Source organism: Arachis duranensis, chromosome 7 (genome assembly GCF_000817695.3).
Source record: "Arachis duranensis cultivar V14167 chromosome 7, aradu.V14167.gnm2.J7QH, whole genome shotgun sequence".
NCBI classification, from domain to species: domain Eukaryota; kingdom Viridiplantae; phylum Streptophyta; class Magnoliopsida; order Fabales; family Fabaceae; genus Arachis; species Arachis duranensis.
The window spans coordinates 16,264,015-16,281,011 of record NC_029778.3 but is presented as its reverse complement, the minus strand read 5'-3'; the positions used below and the strand labels follow the sequence as shown (position 1 = coordinate 16,281,011).

The window sequence follows — 16,997 nt, the reverse complement described above, 5'->3', positions numbered from 1 at the left end:
ATTAAATATAACTTAAATTTTAATTTTTATATGTAATTGTTGAAAAAAATCGTCTAAAATGATAATATTAGTAGGATTGCACTACGGTACAGATCAAAGTTTACAGATATTCTATTTTTTTATTTTATTTCATTACACATATATTGAATATTCTTTGGCTGGCTTAGTTATTCTTTATTTAGCTCTGAGTGAGCTCTATTTAGTTTGACTTGGATATAACAAGTAGCTCTTGGACTCGAATCATAAATTTTGGATTTTATTAGGAAAGTGAGAAAAAAAGTTGGATTAACTTAGAAGCAGAAAACAATAATCATATAAAGCAAATCTATTGAACTAGAAAAAAAAAAAGATAAAAGAGCATGTTGAGAATACTTGATTTTTTTTCATTTTTTAGAATATATTTAATTATAAATACAATTTGAAATTGTAAAATCTTTTTTCTCTTATATAAGATTTAAATAAAGATAGAAAAGAATTAGTTGAAAAATTAATGCAAGAAACAGTCAATATGAAAATGTCACATCAAACATATTTCAAAACAAAAATGCTATTTATATACTAAAATTAGCTATTAAAATCAGCCACAAATATTTTTGTGTATAAATATATGTATAGTTTAATTTATTTTTAATGTGTATTTGTATTTCAACATATATTTTATGGGGCGCACTACACATCTATATAACCATGTAACCAAATTGATCCAATCCCAAATAGAGTCACGTGCATTAACGAGAGTAAAAACACGCATCTGCTCATTATGAAAAAGCGTTACTTCTTCCTCCGTTCTTCTTCTTCTTCTCTACTCGCGTTATAGGCTTCATCGTTCTCTTCTACTCGCGTTTTCTTTCTTGTTTTTGTTCCCTTTCTCTACTCGCGTTCTTTGTTATGGATCTGGATTGACTTCAACGTAATTAGTTTTGTGGTTCTTCTTCTTCTTCTTCGTTTTCTTCTTCGATCTGGACTTCTGAATTGAAACAATGAATGAGTCAACTTCAAAATCAGTTGAATGAGTGCGATTTGGATTATTCTTCCGAAACGCATCACAATAATCTTAAACATTGAACAAAGTAAAAGGAGGCCACCAAACTGAACCACATTCATTTGGTGAATCAAAATCACAAAGGCCACCAAACCGAACAATATTCATGTGGTGAATAAATGGTGACCAACTTTCAATCAACAACTTTTAATCCCAGGTGAAGTGGACTATATACTGCTTTACCTTATTCTATAGTGGAAGCTCGCCAAACAGTTCATGAAACCACTCCCACGCCGGTTTGTCTTCTTTCATAAGTTTCTTAAAATCTATAAGGCACCCGAATACAGGTAAATCATCCACGGGCAGCCCCAACTGGTATGCTACATCCTGCAGTGTGATAGTGCACTCTACAAAAGGCATATGAAAGGTATACGTCTCAAGACGCCACCTCTTAATGAAAGCGCTGATTAAAGGCTCGTCCAACAAGAACCACCTCGCCTTGAGCCTCACCAGGTGGTACAAACCAGCTCTCTCCCGATAAGGTACGATCCTGTCATGCAGAGGTATGTTCTGCTGTCTCCGGACACTATAAATACACCTAGTTAGCTAGAGCATGTGACAGAAGAAACCAAACAAATAAAAAATCTAACACTAATTTAAAGTAATCTAACACAAAAAATACAATATTAAAGTTTAAATAGGTAACATACAATTCTTATTTTCTAATCACAAAATTCAATGAAAGGCATAAATGATTCAAGACCTTAATTTAAATTAATTAAATACTAAATTTTATGATTTTAAAATAATAATTTAAATCTAAATTTAAATACTTAAATCACAATCATTGGAAAAATATTATACGAAATACATTAACTAAAAATAACCAAACTAACCTCTTCGTTTATGCTGCCAGCAACGTGTGCAACGCCGTTGAGACTATAAAGACTGCGTGCCTCCGCCATAGTCCCGGCCCGAACTCAACTCAACCAATTCACACTTTTCTCTCTTTCTCTCTCTAGAAAACCTCTCATTCTCTCTCTAAAAAACCTTACAACAACCACAAATGTAATCCGCGATACCTCTAAAGCGTATTTATACTAACGCATAAACTGCTGGACCCCTGTCGCAGTTTATGCACACTCCTCATTAACACATAAACTGCGACACCCTTATCGCGGATTATGCTTATTTCTCCTAGAACGTAAATTGCGACATCCTTGTAGCGGTTTACGTGTATTTGTAAACCGCGGATCCCTTGTCACAGTTTACATAGTCTATGAAAAAAATACATTTTAGTATCCGTTTTGCATATTGTGTAATCTAATAATATTAAAAGGCAGTTTATTTATTATGGTAAATTATCCTAAAATTAACATTCAAATACCACTTAAAAATTAAAACTGATTTGTTTTCATCTCCAGATATAGATTATAATTTTAATTAATTTTTTTATTATCATTATTTGCATAAAAACTCATACTTTTTTGTAATTTTTTTTACGATAACATAGATTTAGTATTTATTAAATCTGTGACCGAAATGTGCTATACATATCTAAATAAGAAAATTAAAATTATTTAAGATGTTGAAATTAAAATTGAATATTTGAATTTATTTACCTTATGAAGATAAAAAATTAAATTTTTTGTTAAATCCTGATAAAACGTTTTTTTCCTTAAAAAATAATCTTTAAGTTATCTTCAAAACAATTAAGTTATATCAAAGCAAAAATTTTTAATATAACAAATAGCATGGCAATTGTGACCAAGCCAATGTTAAATTGTTAATATACACTTGATTTCTGGTACAACAAATTTAATGTTTTTCATTAGTTTTCAAGTAGTATTTAATGTTATTTAACTACTATGAACCTATTCTTCCCACGGAAAGGGAAAAAAAATTGATTATTACTATGTGTGCAAGTCTATGAGCTCGCAATAATAATTAACTTCAGTGAAATTTTAAGCCATTTAATACTTTGTGAAACCACTTTTTATTGCACTAAAAAAAATTACGTGTCACTATGTTTGTGATTAAAATAGAATATCTATATATTGATATCTGTACTTTATAATTTTTCATATTGGTAAAGTAGTAAGTAGTAAAGTGATACTTTAATCACCTTTAAATTTATAATATTTATTATTTGTGAGTTACATTATTTTAATTTAACGTTAATTAATAATGTATTTTTTTTCTCTAAAATGATAATATAACTTTAGAGGAGTCGGATTCGTAGTTATTTTAGATACACCTTAGATAGTCTTAAATTTGTTAAAAATTAACTTTTAAATTATTATAATATATATTTTTTAACTTTATATTTGTTAGTCTTAGATATACCTTTCCCGCACTATTATCGTTGAATTATTCCCTCGGTAAATTCAACGATAATGTCAATTTTTAAAAAAAAAATATTGTGACGCAATTTTTTAAAAAGTTTTTTCTTTTTAATATTAATTTTTTATTTAAACTTATTTTCACGCAATGGACAAATTATAAATAATAAAAACTAATTATTAAATATTAAATATTAAAAGGCAAATAAATCAAATACAATGAAACAGTAAAACAAAGTCCTAATCACCAAAGATCCTAGTAGTTGTCGTCGTCGTTATTTTCGTGGTCCTGCTAAGGCACCGGAAAAGGCGGTGATGTTCATTTGTGTCCCACCAGCAGCACTGCTGCCACCAACAGCGTCACTTGCCACTAGCGTGCATTTGAGCCTGGTACATCGCCATCTGCTGCTCCATCCGCTAAAGCCGCTCCAGCTGCTCCCTCCACTCTAGCCTGAACTCATCCGTGTCCATCACGCCAGTGAGGATCTCCTAATACCTCTCCCGAGTCTCGTTCAGCTGCTGAGTTTGTTCGTGAAGGCTCCGGGTGAGTTCCTGCACCTGTAGCCTCAAATCAATGCCTTCATCGGGATTGACGGATCGACTAGTGGCAGAGGCGGATGATGGTCTCAATGTGGAGGTACGGAGGCTGTTGGCAAAGAACGACTCCAATCCGTATACGCAGTTCTTGTATGACTCTGAGGCGGTCTCGAGATCGACAACTGAAGCAGCAGAACCACTAGCGTCCTTCCCGTTTTGCTGAGATTGTTGAGTTGCAACCTCCCGTCTCTGCATGTAGGACTCTTGTGTAACACATGTTATTATAATTAGGACGACAGTTGTACAATTAATTGAAAATTTTATATTACAAAATCAGTTGTTTTCTCACATAATGATTCGCAGAGCGCTGATCAACAAATCTCTCTTTGTTCTCCTTCAAAGTCTGGGTATACTTGAAGGTTTCCGCCAATGTCGGATCGCGATCCAATGACTTCGACTACACATGTTGTATTGAAACAATATGTTAAGATGCCTACTAATGATATGTCAAAGAATATAACTCTGTTAATAACAAAATTAGATAAGCTACATACCAGTCTGGCCTTGGTCTTTATGAAGGTCACTGAGCTGCCAGTATACTTGGACGACCTGGCCGATACCCTGTTAGCTCTGTTTGTGAGACGCCGATACCTGAACCCCTCATCGGTCTTCCAGTGAACATACAGAGCCTTCTTGATTTTCGGATGGAGCTAGGAAGTGAGGTGGTTGATAAGGATAACACTTAGTTTGTTTGATGTTTAGCTCAAGATTTATTAATTAGTCTAGATCTTTCTATATTCTTGATGCTATAGTGTAGCTATATATTGAATATAGGAAATACAAGGGAGTACGTCATGATTTGTTTTTCCAAAATAGAAGATTACCTCTTTTCTCTCTTTTGTGATATTGTTATCAAATTCCAAAAATCTCTACATGGTATCAAGAGCCTCGTTCTTGTATATGATCCATGGCTACTAGTGCTGTTAAATCAGATTCTTCAGTCACCTCTTCCTCTTCTAATTCATCATTCACTCCAAGATCCTTTGATCATCCCATAGGTGACAAGCTCAATGAAAATAATCATAAGACTTGGCAAGAACAGGCTTTGGCTGCAATCTTTGGGCAAGCCCTTGAGGATCATCTACACTCTAACAGAATACCCTCACAATTTATGTCTGAAACTGATCGAGCTACTGGTATTATATCAACCAATTATAAACGATGGAGGCAAGAAGATTACAATATTATTTCCTGCCTTGCTTCCATGGATGAATCCTTCAAGAATAAAATGATATGTTGTGTTTTTGCTCCTGATATCTGGAATAGAATTGAAGATTATTTCTCAAAATCGATTCGATACAGGGTCAAGCAGCTAAAAACTCAGCTGAAACTTATAAAGAAACAAGGTCTTCCTATTGCTGACTATGTCTCAAGAATCAAGAGAATTGTTGATTCTTTAGCATCTTTAGGTTTTCCTTTGACTACTGATGAACATATTGATGCTCTTTTGGAAGGGCTCAATGAAGATTATGAAAACCTAATTACTACTGTTTCTACTAAATCCAAGCTGTATTCTCTTCAAGAGGTTGAGATGTCCATTCTATCTCATGATGATATGCTTAAGAAATTTTGCAAATCTGATCCGTTTCTTGCTCAAGCACATCTCACTCAGTCTGCAATCCCTTCTTCATCCTCTACTGGTAGAAGTGCTGGGGGTAGAAGAGGCGAGGTGGAAGATTCTTCAGAGGTGGCCGTGCCTCATTTGCTAATAATAATCTCCCCTAATGTCAAGTATGCGGCCGATTTGGTCATATTGCGTGGTATTGCTTCCAACGATTCAATCAATAACACCCTCCCCCTTCTCAGATCTCAAGATTTTCACAGTCCAATGCCTCCTCCTCTTCTTCTTCTTCGCATTTCGCAACTCCACCCCCACCATCATCATCTTTCCATCATCCCTCTGCCTATATGGCAGTTTCTTCTTCTGTTTCTGATTCAGCATGGTTTCCTGATACTGGGACCTATCATCACATTACTCCTCATCAGTCAAATCTGCTATCGTGTTTTGAATATTCGGGACCTGAACAGATTCATATAGGTAATGGAGCAGGTATGCATATTAAACATATTGGAAATTCTTATCTGCATGCCCTTGATTCTGAAAGATTTTTCAAATTGCAATCTTTAATTCATGCACCTAATATTACTAAAAATCTTGTGAGTGTCTCTAAATCTGCAAAAGATAATGCAGTATTTTTTCAGTTTCATGATGATTTTTGTTTTGTGAAGTGCAAGCACACCAAGAAGATTCTTCTTCAAGGTTTTAATACTGGAGGGCTCTATCAATTTTACAATGTTGTAATTCCAAGAATCACTACATGTTATCCACCTGCTCTATTTTCTGTTTCCTTTTCCAATTTTTAGCTTTGGCATAAGAGACTTGGACATGTCACTACTAACACTATTAAAACTGTTCTTTAATTGTGTAACTCTATACAATTTTCTAATAAAAGTGATGATTCTATACCTGTATTGTGTAATGACTGTGCCTGTGCTAAAATACACAAATTACCTTTTCCTGATTCACTGACTTCATATACTTTACCTTTACAACTCATTTATTCTGATGTTTGGGGGCCTAGCCCCATGATTTCTCATTTAGGATATCGCTATCATGTAATTTTTATTGATGCATTCTCTAGATATACATGTCTTTATCTATTAGTGAATAAATATCAAGTTTTTTATGCTTTTCTGCAATATAAAGCTTACATTGAAAAATTGACTGGTCATCATATTAAATGTTTACAATCTGATAATGGTAAGGAGTATATCTCCAATTCTTTTTCTTCCTTTTTACAGCAGTTTGGGATTGAGCATAGGTTCTCTTGTCCTTACATTCATGAGCAGAATGGAAGGGCAGAGAGAAAACATCGCAATCTCACTGAGATGGCTTTGGCGATGCTCTCTACTGCACATATGCCATTAATATATTGGGATGAAGCAGTTTTAACTGCTGCTTTCCTTATTAATAGACTACCCACTTCTATTTTACACAATAAGTCACCTTTTGAAGTTTTTCTAAACCATAAACATGATTATACTCTTCTAAAGGTCTTTGGCAGTTCCTGTTATCTTAATTTGGGGCCATATAACAAAATCAAGTTTAGTTATAGATCTCACCAGTGTGTGTTTATAGGCTATGCTCAAAATTATAAAGGGTATAAGTGTTTGTCACCATCTGGTAGAGTATATGTTTCGAGAAATGTGTTATTTGATGAGAATATCTATCCATATTCTCTGTTATTCTCTGGGAACTCTGAGTCTCTCAGGAGTATTTCTAATGCTTCTACTAATGAATATGTTCCTAGATCTTTAGCCTTTAGGCCTCCTGATCCTGTATTGCGAGGTGACTCCATCCATTCCTTGCAGTCTAGTGATGTTGTCCCTGATATGTCCACTGATGCTCCCAGTCCATCTCCTATCAATACTGCTGTGACAGCTCCATCTATTGTTTCCTCACAACCAATTCTAATATCTGGCATAGAAATTTGTTTACCACCTGTTCAGCCTGACCCTGTCCCTACAAACACTCATCAAATGGTCACTAGGTCTAAGGCAGGCATTCATCAACCTAAAGCACATTTTTCTTGTCTGAACTCTCAAGTTATTGATGTAGCATTGCCTAAGAATGCCAAATCTGCTTTGAGCATTTCTCATTGGTTTCAAGCAATGCAAGATGAATATCAAGCACTGATTAGGGCCAACACATGGACACTTGTGTCTCCACCAGAAGGTGCTAAGATCATAGGCTGTCGTTGGGTGTTTGTTGTCAAAAGGTTGCCAAATGGACAGATTCAAAAATACAAAGCTCATTTGGTGGCCCAAGGCTTTTATCAAAGGGAAAGTTTTGACTTTGAACAGGTATTTAGTCCAGTGATTCGACCAGCCACTGTCAGGTTAGTTCTTAGTGTTGCTTTGTCCAGAGACTGGGTACTTCGACAATTTGATTTTAATAATGCATTTCTCAATGGAGAGTTGCATCAAGAAATCCACATGACACAGCCCTTGGGATTTGAAATAGATGTTACGAAAAAATTTTGTAAGCTTAATAAATCCATTTATGGTCTAAAACAAGCTCCAAGGAAGTGGTTTTTAAAATTAAGTACTACTTTACAAACCTTTGGTTTCTACAATTCAAAGTCTGATATGTCATTATTTATTCGTACCTCCTTTAAATTTGTTATTTATATCCTTTGTTATGTTGATGATATTATAATCACTGGAAATGATGCTGTTGAAATTGATGATATGATTAAGAAATTACACAAAATATTTTCGTTGAAAGATTTAGGAAACTTAAACTATTTCTTGGGCATCGAAGTAGTGTGGACTGCTGATAAGTTGTATTTGTCTCAATCTAAGTACATTACTGATCTTCTTTCAAAAGTAGGTATGCAGTGTGCTAGCCCTATGCCAACTCCCATGCTGTCCTCTTTGCAGCTCATAAGCAAGGGCTATGAGGATTTTGAGGATCCCAAATTGTATAGATCTGTAGTTGGATCTCTTCACTATGCAACTATTACTAGACCTGATTTATCGTTTGCTGTTTGTAAAGTAAGCCAATTTATGCATGCTCCTAAACTGGTTCATTGGAAATCAGTAAAGAGGATCCTTCGATACTTGCAGGGAAAGAAGGACCAGGGCCTGGGTTTTCATAAATGTCAGGACTTCAGGCTCTATGATTTTTCTGATGCTGACTGGGCTTCAGATTTTGAGGATTGGAGATCGGTGTCTGGCTTTTGTGTATTTTTGGGAACTAATATTTTGTCATGGACTTGTAGGAAATAAAGTACCATCAGCAGATCCTCCACTGAAGTAGAGTTCAGGAGTTTAGCTGACTGTGGAGCTGAGATTATTTGGTTCACAAATCTACTGGCTGCGGATTGGCCTGGCTACGACTTCTACAGTATTCTGTGATAATCTCAGTATGATTCTTCTCACTGCAAATCCAGTTCTTCATGGAAAGACTAAGCATTTTCAAATTGATATCTAATTTGTTCGAGACTTGATTAGGCAGAGACAGTTGCGTGTTGTTCATATTCTAGGAAATGACCAAGTTGCGGGTGTCTTGACCTAACCCCTATCTGCAGCCTCTTTTGTCAAGTTTAGGTGCAAACTGAGAGTTGTTCCAAGACCAACTATCAGTTTGAGGAGGGCTGATAAGGATAACACTTATTTTATTTGATGTTTAGCTCAAGATTTATTAATTAGTCTATATCCTTCTATATTCTTGATGCTATAGTGTAGCTATATATTGAATACAGGGGAATACAGGGGAGTACGTCATGATTTATTTTTTCGAAATAAAAGATTACCTATTTTCTCTCTTTTGTGATATTGTTATTAAATTCCAATAATCTCTACAGTGGTTATGCCTCTCATGTACATCCTCCAACATCTGTTGCAACTGTCTACCCATTCGATGGTCGTATATCTTCCCGATGAGGGCGTCGTGCTCCTTATCCCATATAAAGTTCACCTGCACAAAGAAACTTTAAAACTGGTTAATCAAAATATATTGTATTACAAAAAATAGAAAATGTAAACTTGCTAATAAGGTTTGGTCATCTCCTGAGAATATGCGTTGTTGTTCGGCACAAACCTATCGATAATTCACAAACAAACTAATATGGCAATATAAATAAAACTTTAGAAGCAAATAACTAAAATATATAGAAATTTCTTTAAAAATTTTGGCAGAGTTTCATTTATAACTGGAATTCGCCACACACTATCCATCAACAATAATTTTAAATAGCACCAATTGTCAACAATCAATGAACAACAATCAATAATCAAGAAACAACATCTATAAATCCACTAAATTCAATAAACTATAATCAATAATTAAAAATTAATAATTAAGATATATATCAAATACTTTCAGCAGTTCAAACTTACAACCCTAAATCCACTAAAACTAGAATCAATAATTAAAGAATTACTAATCACGATGTATCAAACACTCTCAATAGTTAAACCTACATTCCCAATCAAAAATAACTAATTACGATATATCAAACAGTTTCAGATAAGTTACTAGAGAATAATCCACCCCCCATTCATGGCAACATCTCTCTCATTCGAACAGTAAAGGATCTTCAAGCTAAACCAAGAGAGTTTAACATCAGCCATACTTTGTGAGAAGCAAACTTGAATGTTGATGCCTTGGCGAAGCCTGCACATGTTCTCCAGGCAGGTCTTTACCTTTTTGCGGACCCTCCCCATTTCTTGTCCCCATTTATGGAAGCAGATAGAAGAAATGTTACGTTTGCTAGAATTATAAGAGAGTAATATAATTTTTTGTTTTTGGCCATTTGACCCCTTTACCATAAAAAAAAGTATCTTGCTAAATGTATTTATTTATTTTAAATTCATTCATTATGATCATAAATCATTTTAAGATGTAATTTTTTATTTGTATTTTTATTTTATTTTTAAATTTAAATTTTATTATAAATTTATATATTTAGTTAGTTGTGAGTTTGTGACCAATTCAACTAGTGACTTCGTGATTGAACTATAGGTAACTATCCAATTATCTATGTTAACGATGTCTTAGTTATAAGAAACAATCAACAAGCCATTTTTTAATGTTTAAATTAAATAAAATTTTTGTTCTTAAAACTTGAAAATTTTAACTATTTTCTTGGTATTGAAATAACAAAATTAGAATCTAGTTCTTATCATCTCCCTCAAAAAAAAAATATATATTTGAGAATTACTTCATAGAACTGATATGGCAGATGTTAGACCTATTCTAACCCCAATGATCACTTTGGAGAAATTGTCCCAGCATGGCTCAGAGTCTCGTTCTGATCCTTCACAATATCGATCCATTGTGGAAGTACTGTAGTATTGTATTCTAACTCGTCTTGAGATTACTTTTTCAGTGAATAAAGTGAGCCAATACATGCATAATTTTTAGATAACTCATTGAAAATTAGTCAAACGAATCCTTCGCTACTTAACAGGTAGTATTGACTAAGAAATTCTCTTTAATCCTTCTACTCATTTTTGCATATTTGGTTTTGCAAATGTAGACTGTAGCTCGGATGTAGAAAATTGACGTTTCACCTCTAGTTATTGTGTCTATTTCGAATTCAACATACATTATATTTCTCTATTAAAATGTATTTTTGAAACGTGCTTTAAATATATAAAATTATATTTAAAAAATTATTTCTTAAAAAAGATATGCTATTCAAACAAAGATAAACACTTGTTCAATTGAAACAACTAGAAAGAAACATTGTAAACATTTCAAAATACAAATATAGTCTAAAATGTAGTAATACGCGCGTGTGGAATTACTTGTAGAACTCCATGACCCAGAAGCTAGAGACGCAACACACAAATCTTATGCCACTAAATCCAGAACCATGTGCTAAGTTCATGAAATCTTGTTTTGTTCTCTCAATCCCTCCGGGCATTTGAGTCATCATGATAACATCATTTACAAAAGCATTCTTGGCAAAAAATGTTGGCTCAGGAACAATGGAAACCATTGTTTCCACCACAATAACCTTCCCATCAGTCGGAATAGCTTTGAGGCAATTTTTCAATATCTTCAAGCATTCTTCATCTCTCCAATCATGAAGTATTCTCTACAAAATTTTCGGTTCGACAATTCTATGACATCAAATATGTGATATGATAATTATATAATTAATGTTTATGGGAATTGCAATTTTTTTTAAATGTTTATGGGAATTTTTTTTTGATATTAAAACTATTGGTAACAAGTGAAAAAAGATAAAATGTTCGTTTTTTATATATAAAAAAAAGCAGTAAAGTATTGCTTTGGTCCTTAATGTTTAGGTTGGATCTCAATTTGGTCTCTAACATTTTAAATATCTTATTTCAATTCCAAAAAATTTTAAATAGGTTTAATGTGGTTCTACCATTAAAATTGGCACTAGCTAATAGTTATAGAATAAGCGATATGGACATTATAATATTACTAGTTAAGTCATATATTTTTTTACGTGTATAACTAAAACCTTCTTTTAATACTTTTTTTCCTTCAATTTTCTCTATGTACAAAACCTCAAATCCTAACAATCAATTATTAATGTTTTAAAATTAAAATAAAATTTTTTATATTAATGATAGTTGGTAGATTAATTTTACTTACATACTAAAATCGAATGCTATTTGTTCTTTAAAATGCGAATTATTTGTATCAAATTTAATGGTTGAATAATATTAAACCTGTTTAAAATTTTTTTGGGATTAAAATAAGACATTTAAAAAATTTTAAGATTAAAATAAAATATTTAAAATGTTAAAGATTAAATTAAAATTTAACCTAAATATTAAGGACTAAAATAATATTTTATCCAAAAAAGTGTATAAAAAAAATATACAAATAACAATAGTGCAGATTTTTTTTTATTTTATTAGCGAATGTTATGTTTGATATATCCTATGATAATGAAATAATGAGATTTAAAATTTAAAGTATACGTATCCCCGAAAAGAAAAATCATTTTATCATTTCTCTTATAATGAACCTCAAATGCATGATTGACCGATAGTATTTTTCTTATCCTTGATTAAAGAAACATTTAGAAGAATTATGTCACATCATTTTTGCTAGTTATTCATTTAAAACAAATAGAGCCTAATAAAAAATGATATATGGTTAACAAATCAGACTCTCTTTCTACAATAGATTTTTAAGTTCTTAAGGCTAATTATCTCAGCTAAGTAAATTAACATAACAGTATTTAGTAGAAGGTTGAAAATTGACAATATATTTTCTGTATATTGATAATATGTTATCTGTGAATTATATTTTTATGAATAAAGTGTTGTTTATAATACGCATTTGGCAGATTGACAATGCGTCTTTCACAAATTGCATTTTTTTGAATAAAAAAATATTTTTTTTTATAATACATCTCTGACAAATTATTTGTATCAGAGGCTCTTAAAAATTTGTTAAATATTAAATCATCTAATATTTAAATTTAAGGTGATTCACTAATATTTAAGTGATTCACCATCACTAAAACAATATATATAAAAAAAATTAGTCCAAAAAAGCATAATATATATTCCTCCCACCTTCATGAAAATGGCATCTCCATTTGGAACACTCTCAAACATATCTCCTCCCACGTGCTCCACGCCTGGAACATTATTAGAAAATACAATGGTTATATTTCCTTTAAAAGGAAAAATCTATTATAATAATAAACTACTGAACAATTATATACTTCTTTCTGTTTTGCTTTATCTATATATCGTCTATCTTAAAATCAATAAATCTAAAGAATCATTGAATCTTTAATGAAAGAATAAATAATAAAAAAGGTAAAGTATCGTTTTGTCTCTAATGTTTGGGGTAACTTTTAAAGTTATCACTAATGTTTGAATTGTCCTATTTAAGTCTCTAACGTTTTAAAATTGACTCAATGTTATTCTGCCGTTAGAAATCTGTTAACGAAATTGACGGCAGAAAAAAATTGAGACGATTTTGAAACGTTAAGAACTTAAATATGACGAACAAGTTGGGGACAAAAACGATACATATAAATAAATTTTAATTTTATCTTTCAATAATATCAATTTTTTTCGGTACATGATTATTCAATTATTTTTTAATCACATCTAAGTAAATTATATTTAATCACATTAATTTTATTCTAAATAAATTTATTTTTTATAATTTTACTCTTAAAATTTTTACTTATCATAAAATATTTGTAGAATGACTAGTACATAAACTTGTGGGAAAAAAAATTATACATATAGAATAAAATAATGTGATTCTAATCATTTTATAAACATTTCATGATGAGTAAAAATCTTTAAAGTAAAATTATAAAAAAAATTAATTTATTTAGAATCAAAGTAATGTAATTAAGTGTAATTTACTTAAATGTGATTAAAAAATAATTGAATAACTATGTACCGTAAAAGATTGATATTTGTGAAGGATAAAATTAAAATTTATTTATATGTATCGTTTTTGTTCCTAACGTTTTCGTCCTATTTAAGTTTTTAACATTTCAAAATCGTCTCAATTTTGTCCCACCGTCAATTCCGTTAACAGATTTCTAACGGCAGGACAACATTGAGTCAATTTTGAAATGTTAGAGACTTAAATAGGACGATTCAAACATTAGGAACAACTTTAAAACTTACCCCAAATATTGGAGATAAAAATAATACTTTACTTAAAAAAAAAGTGAATACTCTGGCTAAAATCAAATAAACAATAAAGTATCACACATACCATCATCATAGGCTGAGGCACATTCAATGACATGAGGCAAATCAAAATTGATACCAAGAATATGAGGGTGTTTGGAAGTGATTAGTTTGATAGTTGCCCCAACACCACCACCAACATCCACTAATTTATTGATGTGGTCGAAGCCTTTGTAGACATCAAGAATCCTCTTCATTAATAAAGTGGAGGAGTTGTGCATTGCTTTGTTGAAGACCTCGTTGAACCTAGGATCAATTTTTGCATACTCGAAAACATGCATGCCATGAGCCCTATTGAACGGTATACCTCCTTCAAGGATTGCTCCTTTCAATTCATTCCTAATTATACAAAACACATTAACAATACAATAAGCATTAATGTCGAAAAGTTTAGCATTACAATTATTATTGGGTTAAGTACAATTTTTATCCTTAAAATATAAGTCAAAATTTTTTTTTTATTTTCAACCTTTTTTTACATACAAAATCATTCTTAAGATTTTAAAATTATCTTTTTTATCAAAATTTTAATTTTTATTATCAAATTATCTCTAACTAAAAAAATTATAAAATAAAAAAAACACAAATGAGGCAGAGAGCATTTAAAGTTGAGAGAGAAAGAGAACCCCGGGAGGCTTGGCGTCGGAATGGGTGGGAGAGGAAGTGGGATTGGAGTGGGAAGCATTATGATCGGAGGAGGGATGTTCGATAAAGAGGCCTTCGAATTCATCCTCGTCCCAGAAATCGAAGGTGGTGGGCGGCAATTTCAGAAAATCGGAGAGTGCGGGTTTGGGATTGGATTGGGAATCGATAGGGGTAGGACGAGTGAGGTCAGTTGTGAGATGTTAGAAAGGTGTAGAGCAGAGAGTTGTAGGATCGATAGAAGTGTCTTCGAGTTCGTCGTCTTCAACTTTGAATCTCTCAACGTGGCGCGCGGCGCTATGACATGTTCTGGGAAGGGAAAGACGATGCTTGTGGTGGCTGCTGGCTTTCGACGGGCGGTGACAGTGGGTGGCAGTTGGAAGGAAGAAGAAGAAGAAAAGAAGGGAAGGTTGAAGGAGGGTAGAACCGACGCATTGAGGGCGGCGGCGGCCAGAGGTTGATGGCTTCTGATTTTGATTCTGTTTTTATTGTTGTTATGTTTCTGATTTTGATTCTATTTTTTGAATTCCTTGTTGTTGTGCTTCTAATTTTATTGTTCTTCTGATTTCACTGTATTTTGATTTCTTGTGTTTTTTTAATTTTTTCTTATTGTGCTATTGATGATGAAAAAGAAGAAAAAGAATAAGAGACACTGCTGTGATGGAGAGGAAAAATCGGGTATTTTAGTGAAGAAGGAGAAAGACGATTTTAAAATTAAGTTAAATCTTACGGATGATTTTGTATGTAAAAAAGATTGAGAACGAAAAAATTTTCAACGACCTATATTTTAGAGACCAAAATCGTACTTAATCCATTATTATTAGTGTATAAAAAATAACTATTATGAAATATTATTTTTTATTATTACTAAATTATCAAGAAAAAAAAGTGTCTAGTATTTTAAACGGCCGTTCGAAATTAAATAAAAAAAGTGGCAACAAGTTTTGATGAAGAGATATGCAGCAACATTATTTTTTGTTGCAAAACATGTTCTATTGCAGCAAAAATAATGTTTTACAGTAATTTTTTTCCGAAAAAATATTATATCTTGTAGTGAGAGATATATATACGTATAGCTAAAAAATATACATAAAAAATGTTTAAATTTTTTGACATTCACGTAATTGTAAAAAAATCTATGTTAAAATACTTAATATTCGGTTATTATTAATAGTAAAAGATAAGATTCACTAAAATATTATCAATATTTTTTTGATAATTAAATTCTTGTTAAATGTTTTTAAAAATAATTATTTTTAATAATCATTGACCATTAAAAATAATAATTTCTTTTTATGAAAATTAAGTGATGAACGTTATAAATACATTTGAAAATCTTTTAATATAATTATTAAGTTTTATATTGTTTAAAATTAAGAATTTGATAGTCTTTATAAGTATGAGGCAACCCTTATTTCTTGAGTTAATTTTTAGAATAAATTGAGTCTACTTAATTTTTTATAATAGTTATTAATTTTTCTGTTAATACATTTTTAAAAAAATTAATATTTATCAAAATAATTATTTTAATTTATTTAGAAATAGATTCAGTGACCAATAGTTGAGGAACAATTTCATTTTTTCCCTCCATTTTTCTTCTTGTTGCAGACTTGCATCCATTCACGGTTCTCTTGAATTCTTATATTGTTTTATTGTTACTGACCTTGATGGTGAAATTAAATGTTTTCCATTTCTGATGACATATTTTTGACACAGCTTGGTGTTGTGAATTCAGAGTTTCACATCAGTTGGATTCATCACCACCTGCCACCCACCAATACACCATCATTATCAACGGTCATCAGTCTGATACTTGCGGTAGTTTTACTCAATTTAAATTCTAAATTCTAAATTTTAGATATTAAATTATAAATTTTAAATTCTAATTATTAATTTCTAACTTTTAAAGTGTAAATTCTTAATTTTAAATTTTTTAAAAAATAAAAACTAAAAAAGTAATTTTAATATAACATGTAATATTAACTAACTAATTAAAAAATAATTTTTATCTTGTTTTACTTTTAGATAACTTTTATTCTTTTTATTAATTATTAAAATAATTTTTAAATTAATTGGTTAAATTAATATTGGTCTCCAAATGTTTTTTAGTGGCAGATATTAAGGTGTCTTAGTTTTTGTTTTGCTTATTGAACTTATTATCTAAATTTTGTGCCTTAGCAATGGAAAAATTGGTCTCTATTGTAGAAATC

General features: G+C 31.5%; 1 protein-coding gene across 1 annotated transcript; it reads right to left on the bottom strand.

Moving 5' to 3' along the window:
- Window positions 1–11,234: 11,234 nt before the first annotated feature.
- LOC107458024 (anthranilate N-methyltransferase-like) lies at window positions 11,235–14,388 on the bottom strand. The gene is made up of 3 exons (XM_016076215.3): window positions 14,171–14,388; window positions 12,997–13,061; window positions 11,235–11,531 (listed from the first exon to the last, which is right to left on the bottom strand). The coding sequence occupies exons 1-3, from the start codon at window positions 14,364–14,366 to the stop codon at window positions 11,235–11,237; spliced, it is 558 nt and encodes a 185-aa protein (XP_015931701.2). The 5' UTR covers window positions 14,367–14,388.
- Window positions 14,389–16,997: the final 2,609 nt, after the last annotated feature.

What these genes read in the sequence shown, in the direction of transcription:
- LOC107458024 (XM_016076215.3), bottom strand. Translation starts at nt 14,366, where the DNA reads ATGCACAACTCCTCCACTTTATTAATGAAGAGGATTCTTGATGTCTAC. An exon ending in TGCCTCAGCCTATGATGATG is followed by an intron (nt 13,062 to 14,170) that starts GTATGTGTGATA and finishes ATAATGTTCCAG; the next exon opens with GCGTGGAGCACGTGGGAGGA. An exon ending in GAGATGCCATTTTCATGAAG is followed by an intron (nt 11,532 to 12,996) that starts GTGGGAGGAATA and finishes AAAATTTTGTAG; the next exon opens with AGAATACTTCATGATTGGAG.